Here is a 25,487-nt window from a genome sequence, read left to right as displayed (position 1 = left end):
TGGCTATGTTGTAGTGCTAGCCTCAAATAAAATGATCATTGGTATCTACACACTTTAAAGGTTTCCTACGGCTCCCCCCACACTCATCCTTGGTTTCCCATCATGTCCTGTAGGGCAGGAAGTCTGGCCCCCGACAGGAAAGGGCTCACAAAAGCTAGTTTCACCCAGGAAACAACCAGCTTGCCCCAACCTTCATTTTGCCAGATAAATGATGCAGCCAAATGGTAACCAGACTAGTGCAAATTGATGTGTCCAAAATTCATTTCAGCCTCAAAATGGGGAGCAGAGTAACCCTAAGGTCCTAGGGCCTTAAGATTAGTGGCGATTCAGTAATTACCAGAACAATTAAAATCAGCGAAAACAGTCAACTTAAAGCAGGGTCTGCAATATCAAGCCACATGGAGGTGATTTCCCTGTTAAGTAATGCATATTGAGTTCATATGTTGATTAACTTAAACATTCTTCGTTTTTGTTTGGTGCAAAATACTTTTTTGAATAGGTGTGTGTATGTGTATTGGAGAACAGGTGTGGCTAAGTAAAAGAACTAGTGAAGAGATTCCCAAAGCAAAATATGATGGCCCTATTATGTCTACATTGCTGGCAATTAGTGTTGAGGTTGGTGAGGACAGGCGATAGGGGTAACCGAACACTAGATCTTAGACAATAGCAAAGTCATCATAGCCTTAGTTAGCTGCTCTTATATTCATACACATCTTTTAGACCAGGTGAGGGAACATAGCAGGCAAGTCTCAACTGCCATCTGTGAGGTCTTTACAAAAGGAAAGAAAAAACACCCCCTATCTTAGAGTTGGAACTCTAGGCCTAGAGGGGTGGGTGTGGGGGTGGGGTGGAGGGTAGGGAGAAGAGAAAACTATTATTCTTATAGGGTTTCCTTCTAGTTCGAATGACCCTCCGGTTTCCTTAGCATAAATATATAGTAAATAATTACCACTATATCTGGACATAAAGATTATTTTTCTAGATTCTTGTTATTTATTTCACATTCTGCTTAGAATCCTCTAGGGATTGCTGGACATGTCCCCTGATACCCGCTGGGTTGAGACAATGCGTTCGAAGTCCGCGTCACCAGATCAGGGTTGGAGCTGCTAAGAAACAACCTAAGACAGAAAGCAAGTCAGCCAGCAGCTTCATCTCTTTCGCAAAGCCTCTCTCCCTGGAGTTAATGTAAAGTCATCAGAGTTCGAACGTGGACCACAAGCTTCTAAGCCCTTCAAGTTCCAGGGGATGGCCTGCGATATAAACACAGGAAGGATTTATTCCCTTGGCCAGGCGGGCTGTCCTTAGGGTAAAGGGGAAGGGTCAGGGGGCTCGGATTGGTGTCTCAAGAGCCCAGGGGAGAAGCAAGCAGAAACCCAGCCCTCGGTCGTCTTCTAGGCAGGTTTTCCTCTCCAAGTCTTTTAAGCTTCTCTCTTTATAGACCTTCCGTTCCCCCCTTCCTCCCTCGGGTCTCCCCGGCAGCCCAGTTGCTTCCACAGGCAAGCAAGGGCTGTCCACTGAGGGTGACCCAAGGTTTTTGCAGCCCGGGAGGTTGCCACGAAGAGTGGGCCGAGCGGGAGTCGCGAGACGAGGCGATGAGACCAGGCATTTTCCTTTCCCTAGCACCTGTCCCACTTCGGCAGCCGGGCTGGGGCTTCGCCGGAGCGCGGCCTCAGTTCTGGAGCGCCAGAACCACGCACCGAGGTCGCCAAGGGTGGGGGGTCCGAGGAAGGGCGGGGTGTCTGGCGGGGGCGTTCCCTTCAGGCAAGACCCCCTCCCTCCTGCATAGACCGAGTCAAAAACGGGGAGAGCGTGTTACATACAAAACCAGAGCGAAAACGATCGCTCTCCGACCCCGAACGGCGTTGCGGCACCCCCCCCTCCCTTCCTGGAGCGGAGAGCTGGCTGGGGAAGGTGGCTCAGTTCTTCCCCCGTGGCCAGTGCGGGGTCTGCGGCTGCCCGGCGAGGTTCCGGCTTCCCCGGGGCTGGTAGGGGGGAGCCCCGAGAACTGCAGGCCCGCCCCCTTCTTCCTCCTCCTTCCCCTCCTCCCCCACGTGTCCTCCCGGAGCCCAGCGGCCTGATCCCAGCACCCCCCTCCCGCCACCTCCCTGCTACTCCCGCTTCGCCCGCTTCCCGGGCGGTGTAGAGAAGAGCAAAGTTGCGACAGCAGCCAGGGGGCTCTGCCCAGGTGAAGGGGGCGCTGTGACGGGGGCGGGAACGGCGTGGCCCTGCGGCGGGGGTTGTGTGTGTGTGTGGGGGGGGGAAGGATAAAGAAACTTGCTTTCCGCAGCCCCCACCCTGAGCGGGTTCGGATCTTGCGTGAACCGAACCCTCGTGGAGACGCTGCAACGCCGCCCGGACCGAGGCCGGCACCCCGACCCGGACCGCGCGCTTGGGCGGGCTAGCGAGGGCACGCAGGCCGGCACCCAGGCAAGGGCGGGGTGGGTGACCGTACACCGGACCGAACCACGGACTCCGGTGGCGTGGGCTAGGGCCGAACCCGGACCGGGCCGAGTTGGGTGGCGAAGTGGGACGTGGATTCGGGGGGCGGGGCGCGGCGGGAGGGGGGGAAGCAGGCCTGGCCTGACTGGCCTGGGCGTGGGGCGGGGGGCGAGTTCGGGGGCACTTGCTGGGCTCTGGACCGAGCGCTAGGGCGGGGCGGCGCTAGGGGCTGGGCCCGACCGGCGAGGAGAGGGCGAGGGGAGGGAGAGCAGGGGGTGGAGTAGGGGCGTGGAGTTGCGAGCGGGGTCTGGCCTCGGCCGGGGGCGAAGGTAGATCTGCGGCCGAGAGGAGCGGAGGGAGGGAGGGAGGCCCGAGGCAGCGCCGGCGGCGGCGGCGGCGGCGGGCGGCGGCGAAGGCCAGCTTCCGCGGAGTTTGTGCCCGGGCTTCTCGGCTGAGCTCCGGTCGCCTTATGCGCACAAATGGGGTTAGGGGACTGACTGGTAAGCAACTCCCAGTGTTAGACGGTGTTCCGTGGCGATTCCCGGAAAACTGAGGAAAGACGCCGTCTGCAATATGCCGCACCCCCCACCCACCTCTTAGCATCTGGATTCTGCTCTTTGGGGGCCGCGGACCCTCCCCACCACAATCCTTTCACTCTTTCAGCACCCCTTCTTCTCCCCCTCATCCTTGGCCATCTGGATCTCCTAGGGGTATGCATTTGAGGGGTGGAAGGCGTCGGGGGTTGCACTTTTTCCTCCCTTGGGGACAGCCTAGTTTGTATCCTATTCATGTGAGGTAACGTCGCTTGGCGTCGTGTGGACACTGGGGTTTAGATAATTTCACCCTCCCTTCCAGGGTCTTTGAGGGCTTTTAAGGAAAAGGACGGATCCCTGGATTTTCCTGACTAGAATGGGGTTTGAGGACTGGGATTTACTCTCAGCTCACTTCCAACACCAACCTCTTTACTGTGAACCATGTCTGTGGAGACTCGAAGGTGGAGGGTGGGTTACGGGAGCATTAATGTGCTTCTATATCTTTCTACAGGGTCGGCGTGGCGAAGGACAGCTAGTGTCAGAGGAGAAGTAGACGCCAGTTCAACTCCGCTCGCCCCCACTATTACTTCGGTGAGGGGGACAACGCTAAGGGGACGCTGGTGGGTTGGGGCCCAGGATAAGAGTAGGGGCGAGTAGTCGCCTTCCCCCAACGGATTCTTCCCTGTTAGGGGAGAGAAAGGCGAGCCCCAGCTTCGGGGAGGGTTCCGGGGAAGGAGATGGAGGGTGGCGACGACGGTGGGGGGGTGCGGGAAGAATGGAAGAGTCACACCCTGCTTGCAAGGGGAGCCTCCCTCGGGCTCCTGGGAAAAGGGGACTGAATACGTGTGCTCTGTGGTACCGGGGCAGGGGAGGTCTGGGGATGTGTTCAAAGAGTCATTTGCACACTGGTTCTGTCACTAGTGGCCTGAGAAAGTCAGGTCGGGGCATAAGGTGGAGAACGTTGGAAGGAAGGCAGACAACCGACGCTCTGGCCTCAGTACCCCGATCATCTCCCTTCCTCAACCTCCCTCTTGAGGGGCGTCGGGGTGGGGGGCGTGGAGCTCTTGGAGCCCCGCGGATTGAGTGCCTCCGCCTTTCTTGGGAGTCTATCTTTTTGCCCAGCTTGCTACAGCTACCACTGCCTCCCTCTCCGGAATCCGCTGGGTTCTCTCAGCGATCCCCTCCTCCTCCTCCTCCCCTCCCCTCCCCTCCCAGTGTCACCGGGGCTGCTTGGCTCTGCCCCCTTCGCCGCCGCTTGCTCCCAGCTTTAGTCCCTCCCTCTCATGCTTGCTCCCTCCCTTCGCCTCCTCCTCCCCCCCCCCCCCCGCCTAGGGAGCATTCTGGGAGTTGTAGTATCTTTCAGCGCTGGCTGGCGCCGCCCGCGAACAAGGCCGGACTCCACTTCCCGTCGAGCTCTGCGACCGGCACCCACTCCACCAGGCTTCTCTCACACACACAGGCACACACACACCGCTCTCCCCCTCACTCTTTCGCTCGCCGCGGCGCTGCCAGTGTGTGGCTCTGTCTCTCCTCGGCTTTGCTGAGCCCTCCCTTCTTCCTCTCAGTTCCTAGAGTCCGACCGCCGCCGCCGTGAGAGGAGAAGGAGGTCGGTGGCGATAAGGGGCGGAGGGGGGCATCGGATCCCAGCAGTGTTAGGCGGGTGGTGGTTCAAAGAGGGTGAGAGGGAGCTCGGGTGGCGGCCTGAGCCTCCCTGCGGAGCCGACCCGGGAACAGGTGCGTCTTTTTTCTCTCTCCCCCAACCCCTCCACCCCTTTTGACTCCCCGGCTTTTTCGTATTTCCCCACCCGCTTCTTGCTATCCTAAGCCTTTCCTCAACCCTGTCCGTTCCTCTGCCCTCAGCCTCTCCGCTTGCCCCCCGGGGGCGCCGTCCTCTCGGTGTCCCCGGACGTAGAGCTCCCTGGAGCTCTCTCTGTGCTCGCCCCTCCCTTCGGGACAGCTCCCCTCCACTTCCCACCTTCGTACCCCATCCGTGCCCTGCCCTATTCCCTTTTCGACCTCCTTCTCTTTTAGCCAGGTGAGACTTGTTCTCCACGATCCAAGAGAGTCTTCCTCTTGGCTGGGCGGGGGTCTCCATGGAAACGGGGGTCGTTAGCTACTGTAGGGGGGAACCATAGGAATTACCCCACTCTACAGAAAGGGAGGTGGAGGCTACGGTCTTGGAAGTACCTGGCCCCAAACCCTGATCCAAGGATCCGACGATCCGAAGGGAACCTGGCCAACAGGGTAGGGCGAGAAAGGGCTTGCTATTTTTTTTTGGGGGGGGGGGTGTCCGTGATGAAGTCTTGAAGAGACCGGGAGAAAATGCTCTCCAACCTTAGAGATGGAGGTGCGACGGGTGCTCTCAGGGTTGCTTTCTCCCCTGTTCTGGGGTGCAGGAACCATAGGGTAAGGGGTACCCCTAGGTGGCGGCGGGGCCTGGGTTCGGGAGTGGGAGTGCTGTGATGGGGGCAGGGGCAATTATCCGAGTCCCTGGAAAAAAGGCGGGGGATGACTTCGGAGCGCCCAGGCTCCGCTGCCCTCGCTCTAGGGGCGGGGGCTACCGGGCCAGGCGAGGCGGGGAGGGTGCTCCAATTGAAGGAGGATGAGATGGGGGCAATTCATACTGGCCCCGGCAAGCCTGGTGGGAGACTCGGCTTGCAAGCCCTCAACCCGCTTCGCGCCAGGCCTGAAGGCAAGGGGTCTGAGAGGAAAGCCGAGGGCTGGAAAGGAGGGAGGCTCCGGTTACGGGGCCGGATTTCGGGATCAGGGGCAATCCCCTGGCCCCTGGAGAAGGAGGGAGAGGGATGGCCGCGAACCCCAGGGTTCCCCCACCCTGGTTCCTAAGGGGCGTGAGGAAGGGACAGCAGGCCCAGCGGAGCTGGATTCGAGCAGATCGTGGCCCGGGAGTGGGGGGGCTTAGTGGTGGTCTTCAGGGGGGAGTAGTCCGGCGGCGGGGCGGGCGGGGCGGGCGTGGGGCTCCGGCGGGCGGCGGGCGGGGCCGGGGCGGCGCTGGTGGTGCCGCCGCCGCCGCCGCCGCCGCTGCTGCTCCTGCTGGGGCCGCCGCCGCCGCCGCCGCCGCCGCCGCTTCTGGGCGGGGAACCGAGGCCAAAGAGAGTCCCGTGCCGGGGCAGAGGGCGCGGGCGGCGCGCGGTGGGGAGGGGGCCTTTCCGCGGGCGGGGGCAGGCTGGGGGTGGAGTCCCCGACGGGGGGCGGTACGAGCCAGGACGACGACGACGAGGAGCCCCGGGGGCCCGGTGCGTGGAGGACGAGGTGCAGGGAGAAGGAAGGGGGAGGTGGGTCCCGCGACGGGCCTCGTGGGCTTGGCTCCCGGAGGGTTAGGTGTCGGGACGGAGCCCTGCGGGGACGCCCGGAGGCCAGGAAAGGGATAACGAGGTGAACTGGACGGTGGAGGGGGCCCTCCTTGCCGGGGTCCCGCGGAGAGGAAGGCTGGGCCAGAGGGACGTCCGGGCAAGGCTGGGAGGAGCCGGCCGCACCAAGGCTGGGGTTTTCGTGTTATGGAGGTGCAGGAGATTGTTGTATCGAAAGATGTGGTCGAGGGGAAGGCGGGAGAGAAGCACGCTACAAACGCAGGAGGCCCAGCACCAAAGGCCGGTGGGGGTGTCCTTCTGTTCCACTGAGGCTCCCCTCTCCTCTCCGTATTAGAAGCACTGGTTTTGTTGCATTGTTTTGAAATTTTCAAGGTTGCCTGATCAAACTGTCGACGTGGTGGTACTTTCTCATTCTTGCTGTTTTCTAGAGTAGACAGTAAGGGCAGCCTTCACTTGGTGAGCATTCTTCTAGCCCAGCGTTTTGGGGCTCTTTGCGTGAGTGCGGGAAGGGGGCCTGTAAAGCAAGCCCCAGATGAATACTTTCAAGGCGATTTGGAGGTCGTCCCCATGACACAGAGGGTAGAGTCCAGTTGCAGATAGCTTTGATCAGACTTTCTGGGGTACGCTTGAAGACTGCAGGGGCTAGTCCCATGCTTCTTTCAACTTAGAAGGCTATTTTTCATAATCACACTGCAGAAACATTTCGTGGGGAAAGAAATGGGGCATGAATTTGGAGTTGAGTTGATTAGGTTCATAATAAAATTCTAAGGATGGAAGGGAGTTATTTTTTTTTTAGTGGCCATCTTGTGCTGTTCTGTTTAGTATGTCCTGCTCTTGAATGTTGGGATTGAGGGCCCTTTCTTATTGGGGACACTGTGTAAGTGGCATAGCTAAGGATGTTTTGGCAGAGTTTTAGGGTACTTGAATTGAATGTGATGTCACCATGTGGTACTGAAGATGACAGTCTGTAGGAAAGAAACTTACAAGATTCCAGTGGGGATTAAACGAGGTAATCCCATTCCAAGAATCACCCAGAGGCTCCAGAAGGAAGTGGAAGGTTGAGAAGCAAAGGTAGCAAGAAAGACTGGGGGAGCAACAGGGGATTTAGTCAAATTAAAAGAATCTAAAGTTCCATGATCTACTTGAGGACTGACATGGCCATGTTGAGTAGTTGAGGATATTGGTAGCACGTACTTTTTGCACCTGAGGACACTGTCTTGAGGTGGATCTGAGAGATGAGAGCCACAGGTCTTCTTAAAAGGGATTTTTCACATATACTTAAGCACAGGCATTAATGAAAAGAGAGGCGGCGGCGGGAGGGGGGTAGTGGGGGGGCGGACAAGATACAACCACATGGGCCAATCAAGGGAAAGTCACTCTAAAACTGACTTTTAAAAGTCTGTCTCTTGCTGGATGGTGGTGGTGCACACCTTTTCTCCCAGCACTCAGGAGGCAGAGGCAGGTGAATCTCTGTGAGTTAGAGGCCAGCCTGGTCTACAGAATGAGTTCCAGGACAGCCAGTGCTGTTACAGAGAAACCCTGTCTGGGGCCGAGGGTGTGTGTGTGTGTGTGTGTGTGTGTGTCTGACTCATACCAGCTTTGCAGGATGAGAATGTAAGTTTCTTTTTGTTCTGACTCTGAGATGAAGAGAACTAGATACCTACTTGATAGAGGAAGGGATGCAGAAGACTGGGTTAAAAGTAGACTAGTTCTCTGAAACAGTGCAATAAGGAAGGGGTGGTTAATTGTTGGGATAGGGCAGAGGAAAGCTAAGTGAGTCCTAGCCTGCTTGGCTGGAGTCCGTATTGTTCAAAGTAGAGGGAAGTTCTAGAAGAAATGGGGGCTGAACCAAGAGCACTCATGGATCTGGCTGTTTGTTTTGATTTTCCAAGGAAGGTGGGGGGGGGCAGGGAAAGAGATCCTTTTCTTCCTCACTGACTCAGAGGCTCTTGGTAAGCAAAGGGGGCTTCTCTGGGAGTGTGTACCTGTGCCTTATTGGGGATCCAGTTCACTACACACGCAAGTAAATGCTTGGTAATGGTGGCAGAGGACCTCAAGGCATGATCAGTCCGTACTATGAGCTGTAGGGAAGAGCTTTGCTGACAGAAACAGAATCACAGGGAGAAAGAGTTTTGCCACTAGAAAGAAGGAAGGCAAAACAAGTTGGAAAGAGGGTCTGCAGGACAGTGAAGGGGGAAAGGAAGGTGGTGACCATCACCGTTCTCATGTCAGGTCTAACTAAAGAGAAAGCAGCACCTCGAAATCTCCAGGGTAATGTTTTCCAAAGAGTTTGAAGAACCCTTAGGGCTCTTTACCCTTTAGTGCTAGAATTGCTGGAGCAAGAAAGAAAATCTTGGATAAAAATAGGGCTAGGGAGAAACTGGATTTAGAGAGAAGTATAAATATGTTTACTCATAAAGAAGTAAAGGTAGTATACATGTTAAAACTTTTAAATGCACAGTATGGGCTGGGCATCTAGAATGCTTGCCTAGCATGTGTGATGACCCGAGTTCAAGCCTAAATGTTGAAACAGAAAAAGACTCCACAATGTGAAAGAAAAGGAGAGTAGTAAAGAGCTGTAGGAGAGAAGCATTCAGATGTTGTATGGAGCTGGTATTAAGGGCTGTAAAGATTCACTTTTGATAGCCACTACTATGGGAGGACTCAGGAATCAGAGACTTGACATTAATTAAGCTGAAGCCTTTCTTAGGAAATCCTGATGAATATAAGGATTCTGAATGGGGAAAAGGAGTCTTAGTCTCAAATAGAATGGAGAATAGGAGAAACTGGGAATCCACCACTTTTTCCAGTCTGGAAGTGGGAGGAATCCTAGACATAAGGAGGCAAGTGATAGAAATTCCAGAGTGAAACAGGATGAAGAAGAGGGTCCTGAGAGCCTTGAGCCAGAATTGGAGGGTGCAGTTAAGGGCACCAAGAAGAGGTTTGACTGGACATTTACACTGGTTCATGAATTCTAGTTGGAGCTGTCTGGGACTGATTGGGTTGACTGTTAGATGCATAGAGCTTTTTCCCAGGGCCAGCTATCCTCTGAGAAACCATGGTGAAAATTCCATGTTGAGTTTGGGTGGGAATGAACACTAGGGAACGGAGAGAGCAGGGCAAGTGAAACATGTTACTTAATTAAACTGAAGGAGAATGAATGTGAAGGAGAGGGGAGCACTTAGACCTGAGGGGTTTTTTTAAAGAAGGAAAGGAGATTTCTTAATGTTAGCATTGGAAATCAGTTTGAGTCTGTATCTGCTTGAGTGTTTAGTGTCAGGACAGTTAAAGAGGGAGGAAATGAGTAATCTACCTTTCTGTCACTAGGGGATTCTAGGGCAGTATTTTATATGATCTCTTATATGAGCCAGGCATTATTCATGCCAATTTATAAAATGTAGGAAATCATCCTCTTTCTAAATCATATCCTTTCTTGCTATTCATAACTTTAAAATAGTCTTTTATGTTGAAAACATTCTTCAGTGAACTAAAGTTGTGTTCTGGTCAAGGGGAAAACTTAACTCTGTTACTTCCCCCATAATCCCAATAAGCTTTTGTAGATTTTCCTTTTTTTTTTTTTTTTTTTTTTTTTTGTAAAGCGGTAGCAACTCTTTCCTCATAAAACATGTAAAAACTGATCTTTTTTAGCAGAGTAAGAGTAGATTTGTTAAGGAACAGTGAAAAAAAAACTCCTCTGAGTGTGAGTATGTGTGTATGTGTGTGTGTGTGTGTGTGGGACGACTCCAAGAGAAGAATACCCTGGATCTTTTGAGGGGGGGATTTTAGGTTTTTGATTTTGTTTTGTTTTGTTTTTGTGAGACAGGGTCCCTGAAGACCAGGATGCCTGCCTATGCCTCTACCTCCCAAGTGCTAACTAAGATTAAAGGTGTGAGGTACTAAGCCCCACCTCTTTTTTTTTTTTTTAAAGTAAACTGCAGGCCGAATGTCAAGGTTGTATTTTCCCTGGTAGATGAATTGTGATGAATTTGAAATTGTGGCTTTTTGTTAGTAAAATGCAGTAATTTTTAGATTTCCCCAATAGAGTTAAATAAGGCAAAATGTGACTTAATTTGAAGTAGAAGAGTTTAACTTGGGCTAAAGATTTGGGAAGTACTGAATTCTACGGGGCAGTAGCTTTGTGTTTGAGGCTTCTTTACTATCTGCTAAGAAACAAAATTTGCTTACCTCATTACTAAGGTGTGTCTAGAAATCTCAGTGTTGGCTTCATTTAAGGGTACAGTAGAATTTTCTTAATGAAGGGGTATGAGGACAGCAAGAAAATTTTCTTTTTCTGAGTTTTGTGAAATGTGTAATTCGACAAATGTAATCCCAGGGAGAAGATGCACTGAATACTTGGATCTGTGAGACGATTGAATATATTTTCTCGTGAAGACTCTTTACTCAGTTGAACTTGGCTCTACCATGCCCAGGTGAGCTTGCATCCTAATTAATCTACTGCTTCAAAGACAGACCTGTGCTAGAGTCCTTGTTCTTCAGCTTCCTAGTAATACGGCAGGAAACAAGTCGCTAACTTTCTTGAGCCGAGGTGTTCTCATCTAGATAATGGAGATGATACTAACATTGTAGATGATTAAAATTATATAAGAGAAAATGTATGTAGTAACTGCTAATATACTTAACACGTGGGATCTATTTTTAGAACTAAAATTTCTTATTGTATCTTATGGTGTTACTTAACATATACAGTGGCCGAATAAAAACAAAAATTCATTCTATTACCCCCCTAGTATCTTAGCCCATTGTCATTTTTCTCTACAGTCCTCTTTAATTAGTATACACCCAGCATTTACTACGTGGTAAGAATTAACACCTTAACTCATTGCTGCATTTACCTCTGAGGTGAGAGTGGTAGTTGCTTTAACAGCTGTGCCATGACACTACTTACTATTTCAGGAGAGGAACTGAAGACTGTATATCCAGTTGAAACTTTAAGGGATCTTTTGGGCTTCAGGTAACCTTTATTTTTTTAAAAAAAGGCCTTGGGAGATGGTCCAGTTGGTAAAGTGCTTGCTGCTCAAATATGAGCACCTGAGTTCAATTCTTAGTGCCCATGTAAAATCTGGGAATTGTGATGTGCCTGTAATGCTAGGGCTGGAGAGGTAGAAACAGTCAGATCTCTAGGTCTGCTACTGACTTCTAGGTTCAGAGAAAGACTATCTCAAAAAAAGTAGAGAGCAATTGAAGATGACACTTGACATTGACCTTAAACACATATGCGTGTGTAGTGAATGCATGTGCACACGATACCACTTTTTTGTTTTTAGATTTATGCATTTTCAAATAACCACTTAAAAATGTTTATTTTTAGAGATTTATTTATTTTTATTTATGTGTGTGAGTGCTTGCCTGAATGTATGTGTGTGCACCATGTGCATGCCTGGTGCCATAGTATCAGAAGAGAGCATTGGAATCCTTGGAACTGGAGGTACAGATGGTTGTGAGATGTCATGTGGGTGGGTGCTGGAAACTGAACCCAGGTCCTCTACAAGAGCAGAAGATGCTCTTAACAGCTGGGCCATCTCTCTAACCTTTCATCTATTTTGAAATTTCATTTTGTGTATGTGTGTGTTTTGCCTGCATTTATGTCTGTGTGCTGCTTGCATGCTTGGTGTCCTGGAATTGGAGGTAAAGACAGTTGTGAGCTGCCATGTGGGTGCTGGGTATCAAACCTGGGTCCTTTAGAAGAGCAACCAGTTCTCTTAGCAATTGAACCAACTCTCTAGTCCCCTTTATTTTTAGGTGTGTGTGTGTGTGTGTGTGTGTGTGTGTGTGTGTGTGTGTGTGTGTGTGTGTGTTGTGTTGGGTATGTGTATGTGAGTGCAGGTGCCCATGGGGTCCAGAGGTATCAAATTCCATGAAACTGCATGCTGTCAGTGCTGTGAACTTAACTAGGGTCCTCTGCAAGAGCAATATATGCTTTTAACCACTTAGTCATGCCTCCAGCCCAAAGTGAAGGGCTGTTGTGTTAATTTATGGCTAGTTAGGCTTTCTAGCTGTCTCTGGAAATTCTGTGAAAGCTGATAGAACCTGGAGCCGATGTGCTTTTGTGATAAAGATGCTCATCAGTGATTGAATGGGAGGGAATAATACTGAAGAAAGTTCTGGGTTCCCCAAAACGAACTTCTGGGTAAAGGAAAAACAGTGGCCTTCAAAGTAGATCTCTCTGCAGCTGGAGTGGACTTTGGTGTCAACAATTGGTCTCTGTTAGCTATGCCAATATAGGGAGAGACTGATGACAGGCCAATTGAAAATAGCAGATTGGCTGACAAATTAACAATTTCTCTTTGACTTAGAAAATGCATTGTTATTCTCTACCTGTCTCCCTACCCCTGAAATTTACCTGCCTATTTTTATTCTGTTTAGGCAAATATTATGGTTGTTCCCTGAACACACATCTAGTGGTATTCCATAATTCACCTGGGTTTCAAAACTAGCTGCGGATGCATCACACTGAGATAGTTGGGAGTTGATTTTATTATTTTGCTTCACAGTTTTATTTTAGTTTTGTGATTATCTACATTATAGAGATAAAGCAGAAAGAAAGTTGATATGAGAGCAAGGCAGTTATAGAAATGCTTTCATCCCGTGCTGTTTTTTTTTTTTTTTTTTTTTTTTTTTTTTTGTGTGTGTGTGTGTGTGTGTGTGTGTGTGTGTGTGTGTGTATACGTACATGGGTGTGCAGCATGGCTTGCAGTAGTTGGCTCTCTCCTTCCACCATGTGGGTCCCAGGGATCAAATTCAGGTCATAAGGCTTGGTGGCAAGTACTTTAACCCATTGAGTCATCTCACTGGCCCTGTTTTGCTTTATTTTTGAAACAAGGTCTCATTGTATTGTCCAGGCTGGTCTTGCACTTGTGGGTTCAAGTGATCTTCCTGCCTCAGTATCTTAAATATTGGGGACTGTAGGCATACACCATTGTACCAGAGTTAACTAATATTTTCTACCAGGGTGCCTGGTTTGGTTCTCTAACAGTTTAGCAAGCTATTTTTTGACCCCATATTATGTGCCTTATATCATGCTAGACCCTACTGGGATGGGGCTAGTAAACCTTTGGATGGGTAGTAGAGTGAATCATTATGTAATTTGAAACTCTTTGAGCAAATACTGTGTAATGAAAGGGATAAAAATAAAACATAGCTTCAAATGAATTATATACATGATCTATATGTAGTTATAGCAGAGTCTCATCTCCGGTAAGAGAACAGAAAAAAAAAAAAAAACCTTGATAACAGTGTCTCCAAATATGTATGAATGTGCATGGTCTAGGGGAGTTTTACAAAAGCAAAACTTGGAAGAGGAGGACTCCCTTTTTCATGGAAAAGTTTATATCATAAATACAGTATACTAAAATGAAGACAACAGAGGACCACTGTCATAGTCTATGACAAGAAGGACATAGACTCATCGAAAAAATGATTCAAGTCTTCATATTGGGAATGTGAAAGATACACTAACATTCTCAGGGATCTACTGAAGATCAAGATGGAGGGAAACCAATGCTTAAGTTTTCTAGCTATTTGTGACATGTAAAAGTTGTGCAAAATCTTTTTAAAGATTTATTCTGTGCATGTGTGTATGTCTCCCTCTCCCTCTGTGCTTGCATGCGTGAATGCTTTGAGTGTGTGTGTGTGTGTGTGTGTGTGTGTGTGTGTGTATACAAGTGAGTGCAGTACCTACAGAGGACAGAAGAGGGCATTGGACTTCCTTGAGATACAGTTACCAGGCAGTTGTGAGCTGTTTGACATAGGTACTCAGAAAGGAACTCCAGTCCTCTGGAAGTATTCTTAACTGCTAAGCCATCTTCTAGCCCGAGTTATACAAAATCTTATTGCTAGAGCCCAGGTTTGTTTGTTTGTTTATTGGCTTTTCAAGACAGGATTTCTCTGTAGCTTTGGAGGTTGTCCTGGCACTCGCTCTGGAGACCAGGCTAGCATCGAATTTACAGAGATCTGGCCTGTCTCTGCCTCCCGAGTGCTGGGATTAAAGGTGTGAGCCATCACTGCCTGGCCTAGCCTGGGTTTAGTATAAAGTATTAATACAATGATATATTTCCCTTAGATAGAGTAAATCAGTTTCTTTACATCAGGAAATGGAAATGAGTGCTTAGAATAATAGGGGAAAAATCAAGGCAGAGTGTAGATAAACTAAAACAATCTCATGGTCTGAAAATGTAAGTAAACCATGACAACTTTTGTTTTCCTCATCCTCTCTGGTCCTTGTAAACTGCTTCTGTGCTATACTCAGTTCTTCATAGAGAGTACTATGTGTTGTTTGGTAGATGTGGTGATAAATGAATATAGTGGGATGGTCTTGAGATGGCTGAACAAAGGGAGAGGGAACTGTTCTCTAAGGTCTACCACAGTTTAGGCTATTGCTCCTGGAATGCATCTGTTTAATAATGCTGCTATCTGATTGCATCCTCTTTTCCCATTTTTTTGAGACAGGGTCTCAGTATATGTCACAGGCTGTCTCTGAACTAGCCATGTAGCTCAGGCTAGACTAAAACTAGAGATCCTCCTGCCTAACCTTCCTAAGTTGTAGCTTAATACCTCCACACCTATGGTCTTGAATGGGTTATGGATGTCCCTGAATATCAAGTCACCACTAAAAACATGGGATTCAGTACCTACATTAGTGAAGACACTGAAAGGATGTATATGTAATGCTCTTAGAATTCCATGTTAGTATTCTCAGGAGCTCTGTAGAAAATTGTAAGCCTTGGTCACCTAGTTACTGAGATGGCTATCCAGCCTCCCAAGTTGATTATATTGGAGATAACTAAATTCCATCAGAATGAGTAAGCTCTCATGTGTTTAATAGACAGTTAACATTCCTTTGTATCCAGCCTTATAAATGTTTATAGGTACAGTTTTTAAACATGGTGGTACCCAAAGAGTCTGTGAAGGTATCCACACTAGAATCATATACAGGCAATTCCTTAGCCTTCTTGTTAAATACAAGAATTAAGATATCTTGGAAGCGGAAGCGGAAGCGGATGCAATATGCCTCGTAAGTCTGATCCATGGTGGTGGACACCAGTGCAAATATTCAGATAGGACAAAAAACAAACAAGGGAGCTAGAAGGTGTTAGGATAGATTTAGTCAGACAAAATGAAGAGCATAAAAGGTCCCCATTCCTTGATTAATTACTGAGTAGATACCTTCTAGTTGATCTTTGTGTGTGAGCTATCACATATGGTGGTAGAAGGACCTACTTTGTATGAAGGGAAGCATAATAAAGCAATTGGGACATGTCTACACCACTTGAGTTTCACGTACTGATAGCTGATAAGTAGCTAGGAAAGGTGAGCAGATATAGATACAGGGGTCAGGGAGCAGAATAAAAGAATGCCCTTCCATAGGAAGTCACTAAAACAGAACACTTTAAATGGGAAAAACATTCTCATTGGTATTAAAGTTTGGGGTATGTATTAATGGGCAAATGTGTTAATATCCTGTTCAATATACATGGAAGGAGGCAGAACAATGATGCTGCTTTTCCTAAAGTGCTTCTTTAAAGGTTTCTTCTCCCTTATAGGAGTGCTACCTACCCAAAGCTCTGCATTTCTTTTTCTTTTCTCTTTTTTGGTTTTTCAAGACAGGGTTTCTCTGTGGCTTTGGAGCCTGTCCTGGAACTACCTCTTGTAGACCAGGCTGGTCTCGAACTCACAGAGATCCGCCTGCCTCTGCCTCCCAAGTGGTGGGATTAAAGGTGTGCGCCACCACTCCTGGCCAAAGCTCTGCGTTTCTATTGGAGCAGTAGGAACCGAAGTTGGTTTTCTTTCTTTATTAGTCACCACTGACCCAAACCTCCTTAAATTGTCTACTAGCCACACCTATAGTCCCAAGGACAGATGTAAGGCCAGGCTTCACAATGAATATTCAAGTCAGCTACATAGTGAATTTGAGGCCATCCTGAGTGTAAAATATTTGTCATATTCTTGCTCTGTTATCTCCCTTAATGTTCTTCTCTTCCTCATAAACAGTGATGACAATTCTTTTGCTTTTAATTGTTGTGAAATCTACTTGTTTTGGCATCTTCGTTTCAAAGCAAAATTGTGCCCTTTTGTAAAATCTTTGCATTTTAGAGCTGCGCTTAGTGCCCCCAACCATGGATTGGGCTATAACTTGTTATATATACATTTTCTTCCCTGTGTTGATAACATATTCTCTCTAACCTTTTCTAAAAAGCTACAGTGCTTCCCCACAGTATTTCAGTTTGGCCCATGATGGTGAAATATTTCAGGTTCCCCTATTTCACTTTTCCCGTTTGATTGCTATATGCCATGGGCTTCTCTTTTATGCCTTCTATACCTGCTCTTATTTTCTAGCACATTTTCTTTTCTTTTGGATCTGTTTCTTTCTTTTTCCTTCAGATCTCTACATCATGGTGTCCCTTCTATTACCTATTCATCTTCAGCTTAGCTGCTATTTTCACAATTTTAAAGTTGCTTCTCTCCCATTAGTCTGCTCTCATCTTGGTTTCCACTATTCTAGTGTGACCATTACGCTGACTACACTCTATGCACCCTACTTGTTAGATGCGTTTCCTAGGATCTCAGGCAGTCTATCTTCATCTATCTGCATAAGCCTTCCAAATGGCAAAGCTCTTGTTTTTTTTTTTTTTTTCAGACATACTTGCTGCTTTGAGCTTGTGGAACATGTCCTTCTTTGTCCTTAGCATAAGACTTTTTAGTTAATTGGCTCAAAGTGAGGAGAGTTTACAGTGGTCCCACTTACTGCTTTCCAGGCAGTGACCAGTATTTGAATTGTGGGTCGTGCAGCTGTTCTTAATAATTGCATGGTTGTGGTACCTGGGAAAATCCTTTGAGGTATTTCATATCCTTGTACCTGTGATTCCTGGGTCATTCAAGATTACCAGGGTTCTTCCAAGTTCCTTTATGGGAGTTTGCCTTCTATATTATCGTTCTTATGGGGGCAGGGAAAGAGAAAGAAGGTGCAGAGGATGAGAATATCAATGTGGGTACTTCGAGTGAAAACAGGTTGGTGTGAAAGCGTGTGTGCTATGTGTGTCTGTAAATTTTTTTCTGTTCACCTCCCTGTGTGCTTTATAGTGAGCACAACTTGATTGGACAGGATATAACAAAACAAAATCCTAGGCTTACTCAATCAGAATGTGTGGTGCTGAGACCCAAGATACTATTTGGAAACAGTGTCTCCGATTCAAGAAAGTGTTCAATTTTCAAGATTTCATGAAGTAAGAGTGTGTGTACTGCTCTTACAGAAAACCAAATTTGATTCCCAGCACCCAAATCAGGTGGCCAACAACCACCTCTCTCACCCCAGCTCCAGGGATTGTCGTCACCTTCTGGTCTGTGTGTGTGCGCGCGCGCGCGCGCGCGCGCACACACACACACACACACACACACACACACACACACACACACACACACGCAGAGTAAAATTAAATTTTGAAAATGATTTCCAACAAGTAGAGACATTGGGTGTCAGCTTTGCTCTCTAGGTTGTCATACACTACATCATGAACATGTTTGTTTTTATCTTCTGTTTTGTCTTGTTTCTACCTTTCCTTTTATGTTTTTGTTGAGCCTAAACCTGCTGCTTACAGATACTTAGGGTAGCTATTAAAACTTTTACTTGATGTTGAAATTCATCTTCCAGCAAGAATAGGTCCTTCCATTGCCTGATTCCTCTAATAGTTCCTAGAGAAGAAGATGAAAAAGTATTGGGTATATTAGCCAGCAAGCTGAATCATTGTTCCTTTTTTTTTCCTTTGAGACACTGTTTCTCTGTGTAGCTCTAACTGTCCTGGAACTCACTCTGTGGACCAGGCTGGCCTCAAACTAGGATTAAAGGTGTGGCGAGGCAACATTGTGGGTTTTTAAATTTGTTAATTTTTGTTTGCTTTTTTTAAGACAGGGTTTATCTGTGTAGCCCTGGCTGTTCTGGAACTCAGTTTGTAGACCAGGCTCAAACTCAGAGATCCTCCGGAGTACTGGGATTAAAGATACACCACCACTGCCCTACTAAACCATTTGTTTTTTAATGTAGGGATATTCCAAAATACTCTAACAAATGACTATATCTTCATTAGCAAGGACTTTTAGGGAATTGACTCATATTTTTTGAGACAAGGTCTTCCTATGTAGCCCAAGCTGGCCTTGAACTCTCTCAGTCCTCTTTGGATTATGTGCACTACTAAGCTAAGCAGATGGGGTCTTTGTTCAAATTTTTTCTAAAATCACCCTATTACTAATGTTAAAAGATAACCTTCAAGCCGGGCATTGGTGGCGCATGCCTTTAATCCCAGCACTCAGGAGGCAGAGGCAGGCGGATCTCTGTGGATTCGAGGCCAGCCTGGTCTACAAGCAAGTTCCAGGACAGGCAAAACTGTAGAGAAACCCTAGACCTCCCCCCAAAAAAAATAATAACCTTCAGAGAAAGGTGAAGCATTATGACTATACAGATTGAAAAATGAACACATATTAAGGATTTCATTTTTCTTAATTAATGAGAAAGCTAGACATGCTATAGCCAGTGTAAAGAAAAAGTCAAAAATCATGAATGTATATGGAGTAAAGGAATAGGATGGTAAAACTGGTTTTTCCACAATGAGGGGAAGGTGGGAGCAGGAGGTCAATTCTGACTTTATGGGACCATGACAGAGTTTATATACTTGCCAGCTACTTGGAATTTAGAGATACAAAATAGGACAAAGAGTGAACTGAGGCAAAATCAAGCAGCCTTGAAAGGTGTACTATAGAGAATTATGGGATTGTTTTGAAAGGTGTACTCTAGAGAATGTATGGGATTGTTTTGAAAGGTGTACTATAGAGAATGTGTGGGATTTTTTTTGAAAGGTGTACTATAGAGAATGTATGGGATTTTTTTGGTAGTATGGCATAGTAGCCACTTTATCATTTTTGTTTATTTTGCTTCTTGTGATTTCTCAGGGTCATTACCTCAGTTCTCATCTACAATTCAGCCCCATGTAACATGTATTTCCTGAGTCCTTACTATGTGTAAAGTATTAGAGAGAAACTAAAGGCAAAGAAGGATGTTATTCCTTAGCTCTAGTAACTGTAGTGGAAAGACAGACTTGCCGTGTCCCCAGGTGCCTCACAGCAGTTGAGAGTCAGTGGTAGGACCTAGGACAGAAGGGAATGTTTGAGGAGAACCTGAAAGGGAGGAGCTAACGGTTCTTGGGCTGAGGCAGGGGAATGACACAATGGCGTTTAAGCTAGGCAAGAGGGACAAGGAGGCACAGGGGGCATTTCAGAGTGAAAAAGCAGCAGAGTCCTGAAACTGAATTGTCAGGAGCTGGGGGTGACAAGGACGGCAGGCAAAGGGCAGGATGTAGAAGAGGAACATGCAGAGGAGTTTTGAGGCCAGGTTCTGAGGGACCCCGAAGGCTGTCTGTCCTAAGAATTCTGGCTTGAGTGCTAGCTTGATTCTGATGGCTTTTGACGAGAGTAGGGAGGTCTGATCGAAGCAGCATTTCAGAAGATGAATTGATTGTGGAATCAAGCGATGGGAGGCCGAGAGAGCAGTTAAGAGGCCAGTATAATATTCCTGGGGTGAGATGATGAAGGTCTGTACCAGGGCAGCGGCAAGAGGGGTAGAAAGAGGGAGGGGGATGGCTTTATCAAGACTTGACTCCTGATTTCACCGGAGAAATGTCAAGTGAGAAGACAGTAGTGCTAGTGACTAAGGAAGCATGCTGTGACTGGGCATGGCGAATGCTCTGGGGACTACATTTATGGGGACAGATAATGAGTCCAGTTTGAGATATGTTGGATTTGAGAGGCTTAGTGGACATCCAGTTAACAGCAGGTTCCTGGCATCTGGAAATTCTGGTCCAGGCCTATGGAGAGAGGTCAGGATTAGCGAGATAGATGGAGGACTCGCCAGTACATCTAGGGGTGAGCTGAGATTTTGACTGCTGAGTGAGATGGAGAGGCTGCCATACACACCAAGGAGAGACCCAGAAAGAGACCCCAGAATGAAGAAGGCGACAGAGGAGGAAACAGGGGAACGCTGCGGACGAGATAAATTAAGGGAGAGGGAGAAGACAGGCAGGAAAGGAAATTGGAAAAGGCTGTGCTCAGAGAGTTGTCAGAAAAAAGGAGGGGGCATAAGACATCTGAGAGAACCACAGAAAAATGAGTGAAGACAGAGCAAGGAGAGGATAAGAGAGAACAAGGAGAAAAAAGAAAGGAGGAAGAGAGGAAGAGAAGGAAGGGGTAAGGTGAAGGCTCATCTTCAATGAACAGCCAGGTTTCTGGGGTGGACAACAGAAGGACCACAGACAGAGAAGCCAGCTAACACTGAGCAGGGGAGGGGAAATGTAAAGGCAAGGGGTGTGGACAACAGAACCCCTTGGCTGGTGCAGAGATGGGATAAGATGAATTCAAAGAGAACAATGGGCAGATACATTTCCAGAGTTCTTTCCTTACCACCTTCTGTGAATCCAACCATGATAGCCTCTTGGCTCTTCATTGCTCTGAACAGGCAGCCTGCTCCCGCTTTAAGAACTTGGCTTGTTCACTCCTTCATACCCATTAGGTTGTTGAAGTGTTTTCCTTTTGGTGAGGCCTATGTTCATCACCCTATGATGAATCATAGGCCCTCCACTTACTCCCCCTGATATTGTGCCCGTGCTCCTGAGTCTGCATTGTGTAGCTTGGGATGTACTATGACAGAACAGTTTAGTATGCTTATTGTCCTTCTTGTCACCAGCCCTCTAGAATGTAAGCACTCGGCCGCTATGAATTTTGTCAGGTTTTATTAGTTGTTGAACCCCTAATACCTAGGACAAATGTTTGTTGAATGAGTAAGTGAATTATGTTGAATATGAACAATTTGTGAAAATTGAAAAGAGGATAAATGGAGCAAATCTCTGATGTGACTGTGCATTACTGTGACTTCTTTGGAGCACAGACAACAGCAGAAAATTCTGATCACCATAGGGCTCTGTTCAGTTGAACTTTGGTGAATGATGATTTTAGCTAATAGGTTAGCAAAACAGGCTCACTGGATAAAGCTATTTTCCTCGATGCCCTTTTTCTGTCAAAGATGAAATGACTGTGCAGTGGTCTTCAATAGCAAAAAGTAGACATTGGCTCATGAAAGGGTTCATAAGCCACGACAGGGCAGACAGACTAATAGGAAAGGACAAGGACAGAAATGCATGGTTCTTGATGCAGGCTTGTTTTTGTTCATTTGTTTTGGCCAGAGTACAAGAAATATTGCACCTAATTTGGAGGGAGCTTTCTACACCTTACATACATGCATTGTGACCAACTTGGAAGCAGAGCAGAGTACTTTTGAAAGGCTTATAAACAAAGTGTGTGCTTCCTCTGGAGAGCCTAAATTGGCTGTGTCACTCAGATCCATCCCTATCCAAGGATTAAAGAACACTATGAAAAAGACCCCCAGTCATCTTTCACTGCACTTGCTGCTCAGGTATGGATGCAGACTCTAACAGGGGTTGCTTAGGCTAAATGTATGTGGAAAACATACTGTCCCTCAACTGCATACAACTGAATTTCCTTGAATATTCAAGCATATGTGTCTTTGAAGATAATTTAAAAATCACTCAGGGTGACTGACATTGTCCTCATCTGCATCCTGAAATGTGGATTACTGGAAAGCTGGTGTGATCTTTTCCTTATTTGGACCTTCATTTTCCATAGCAGGCTGGCTTGTGAGAGTGATCGCTTTAGCATTGTGATGCCATGATTACCTTAATTGAAATGTTTCAGTGTAAAAGCTGGTTAAAGTAACCGTGCTTGTTCTCAGTTTTCATTTTTTGGTATTCTTTTTCAACAGGGTGAGTGGCCACAGCAGATTCTATCTGGCAGGGAGTGGCTGTCATGATCTCTACAGCACCGCTCTACAGCGGGGTGCACAACTGGACCAGTTCTGACCGGATTCGCATGTGTGGCATCAACGAGGAGAGGTTAGTTTTCAAAGGTGGCATCCAGTAAGCTGTATCACAGGATGGGGGTAGGACAAGTTTATTTCTGATTTGCCTCAATCATGGGAGTCACCTGCCTGTCATACTGTCCCTGTTCCAGTGAAAATGAGGAGGCCATCAGATGACCTTTGCTGCCTAGTACTATCTGTCTAGTGATTAAGAACTGTAAGATTGCGGAGTAAAGAAATGCTCAGGTGCTTGCCATTTCTATTTTTTATGTCTAAGTTGGGTTCTCAAGACTCCATGTAAGTTTTTCAATTCTTGTTCAGGGCTTGGAAGAAAGTTGGTTTGGTCATGTAGATATATATTTATATTTATATATTTTTATTATTTATATTTCATGTACAGTTGTGTTTTGCGTGTATCTATGTCTGGGTCAATATGTCGGATTCCCTGAAACTGGAGTTACAGGGAGTTATTAGTTGCCATGAGGTTGATGGGAATTGAACCCACGGTTCTCTTGAACAGCCAGTGCTCTTAACTGTTGAGCCATCTATCTCTCCAGCCCCTCATCATGTAACTTTAAGGTGGGAACTGGTCATCAGAATTCTGGAGGCCAGTACTTCCTGCCTCAAGAAGCTAGCAAAAATTTGTCAGGAAGACCTTTATCAAAGGAAGATGTTGGTGAGGCCTGCTTGGTTTGTGTATGTGTTTCAGTTTTTGGATATTTGGTTGACCGAGAGAGGCCTTTTTAAAATTACACATCGTACTAGGGATACCCAATTGTCCTTCAGAGTTTATATTTTCCTTTCATAATCCCTGGCCAAATTGTTCTGTGTGGTGGTTATGAGACCTCCTCTAACTTCAAGGCATTGTTCTGCCATGCTTGCTGGTGTTTGAATCTATTGACTATTTAAATTCATATATGTCAGAGGAATTACAATAGCATTTTCCTCCCAGTTTAAGATCTGGGGTCTTCAAAAAGAAAACAAAAAGAGCCTGGTTTAGGTCTGTTGAGAAGGTTTACTGGGTAAAGATGCTTGCTGACAAGCCTGACAGCCTGAGTTTGACCCCCACAACCTGTTAGATACAAGGAGAAAATGAGTCCCACAAGTCCTCTGATCCCCACATGTGTATACCAGGGCCACGTTACACCCCAAATAGATAAATGGGTCTAAAAAATAGATCTGGAGTTTCTCGGGTAAATCTAAAATACATTTGTGTGTTGGGAGAGGTAATGTTGATAATTTTGAAGGGAAGAATGGTGATCTTTGCTTTTATATGTGTTTTTGTGGCTCTAGGTATGGAATACTGAGCCTCATGAATGCAAAGCATGTTTCTACCAATGAACTACTCCATGAGGTTCATGTTTGGCTTTTGTGGTATTTGGGGGGGGGCTGTTTTGTTTTGTTTTGTTTTTTGAGACAAGGTTTCTTTGTGTATCCCAGGCTGTCGTGGAGCTCGCTCCATAGACCAGTCTGGCCTCGAACTCACAGAGATCTGCCTGCATCTGCCTCTTGAGTGCTGGGATTAAAAGGATGCTTTGTTTTTAATGATTTTTTTCTTTAATTCCTTACTAGAGAAGTATGTACTCGTCTGAGACTAAGGTAGGAGAATAGACCTTTTTATTTTCTTAATCCATTAGCACCTGATAGCTTAATGGTCTCTGTACTGAGGAATGCGTTACAGATGGACTTAAAAAAGGAATTTAATTTTAGAATACAAAAACCAAAACCAATGAAAATAAAAGGAAAATTCTTCTGGGAGACAGCAGAAAGAAAAAGGGTTTCCCTTTGTGTGTGAGGTCTATTCTCAGATGGTTTTAAGAGATGATCTTTGGCAAAGCAAGGTAGTGGCCATGATTTGTTAGTATGCACTGGTAGGCTGTGTTCTAGTTAAAAGTAGTTGAGGCTGATTTAGAGCTGTGAACCTGAGCTTTCAAGAGGCTAGTGCACAAGCTGGGTGTGGTTACTCACATCTATAATCCCAACACTGGGAGGTTAAGGCAGGAGGACTGGGGATTTGAGACCAGCCTGCGCTACCTATCAAGTTTTAGGCTAGCCTTAGCTATATAAGTAAGACTCTGTCTCAGTAAAACAGGGCATTTTGTATGCTAACCTGAGAAATTAAAAAAACAGTGGACAAGTTACCTTGGTTCACTGTCTTTGCTATATCCTTGCCAAGAAGGGAGTTAGAAGTAGATGTGAAATACGATTTTCTCTTTCTTGGGATGCTAAATTAGCAAATGTGCCCAGTGGTTAAGATGACCTTTTAAGTATTGTCGTTTCTGATGATATCCACCCTTTGTCACCTTCTTACCACAGTCTAGACTATGTTACAGCTGATTGCCAAAATACAATCTCACCCTATGTGCTTGCTTTTTTTTTGAGACATTGTCTCTTCTCTCTGTTGTTCAGGCTGACCTAGAGCTTACTATTATAGCCTAGGTAGACCTGTAACTTGTAGCAGCCCAACTGCTAAAATGTCATGTATGAGCAACCATGCCTGGAGATAGATAGATAGATAGATAGATAGATAGATAGATAGATAGATAGATACATACATACATACATACATACATACATGGAGATAGATAGATACATACATATATACATACATACATACATATGTATGTACTCACTCAATTACATATAATACACATGTTTTTCTCTCTATATAGATACATTTTCTATGTGTATGGGTGTTTTGCCTGCATGTATGTCTGTGCACCATGTGTGTGCCTGGTACCCAAAGAGGGTATCAGATCCCCTAGAAATGGACTTGCAAATGGTTGTGAGCTGCTATGTGAGTGTTGGGAATCAAACCCAGGTCTTTTGAAGAGTAGCAAGTTCTCTTTACTGCTGAGCCATCTCTCCAGCCCCGCCCCCACCTCTCCCCCATTTTGGAAACAGGGTCTTGCTATGTAGCACCGGTAGAAAGTATTCTTGTTTTAGCCTCCAATATACTATGATTATAGGCATGTGCCACCAAGCCCAGATTTACTCTATGTAAAAACCATCTTCCCCCATCCTTTCCAACTTGTAGACCTTACAAATTTGAGGTATAAAGCTGTATTTGGGGATAAACTTAAAATTATGTTGTAGAAGTCTGCCCAGCTTCATCAAATACTTTGAGGAGTACAGAACAGAAGGCATTGCCTTTTTGACTGTTCCAGGTGGTTGGTCAGCTTTAGTCAAACTTCCAGCTAAATCGGCTTGCTTGCTTCTAGCATTTAATTAAGTATTTATTCAATACAAGAGCAA

The 25,487-nt window shown here is 46.5% G+C and overlaps 1 protein-coding gene across 14 annotated transcripts in view; it reads left to right on the top strand.

Annotated features, from left to right (window-relative positions):
• Window positions 1-2,865: 2,865 nt before the first annotated feature.
• The window catches only part of Bcorl1 (BCL6 corepressor like 1), a 64,364-nt gene continuing 41,742 nt past the window's right edge, over window positions 2,866-25,487 (top strand). The window contains exons 1-6 of one of the 14 annotated variants that reach the window (XM_035450082.1): window positions 2,866-2,939; window positions 3,484-3,563; window positions 10,635-10,731; window positions 11,216-11,273; window positions 21,541-21,770; window positions 22,137-22,266. In XM_035450082.1, the coding sequence (XP_035305973.1) occupies window positions 22,181-22,266 (86 nt within the window). In that variant the 5' untranslated portion in view covers window positions 2,866-2,939; window positions 3,484-3,563; window positions 10,635-10,731; ... (1 more) ...; window positions 21,541-21,770; window positions 22,137-22,180. Of the gene's footprint in view, window positions 2,940-3,483; window positions 3,564-4,409; window positions 4,707-6,159; window positions 6,227-10,634; window positions 10,732-11,215; window positions 11,274-21,540; window positions 21,771-22,136; window positions 22,267-25,487 lie in introns of those variants that run through there. The other 13 variants (XM_035450079.1, XM_027433485.2, XM_035450081.1 and 10 more) reach the window with 13 other exon arrangements.

Source organism: Cricetulus griseus, chromosome X, assembly GCF_003668045.3.
Source record: "Cricetulus griseus strain 17A/GY chromosome X, alternate assembly CriGri-PICRH-1.0, whole genome shotgun sequence".
Taxonomy (NCBI): Eukaryota; Metazoa; Chordata; class Mammalia; order Rodentia; family Cricetidae; genus Cricetulus; species Cricetulus griseus.
Note: the sequence above shows the minus strand (reverse complement) of the source record. Positions and strands in the feature narration are given on the sequence as shown.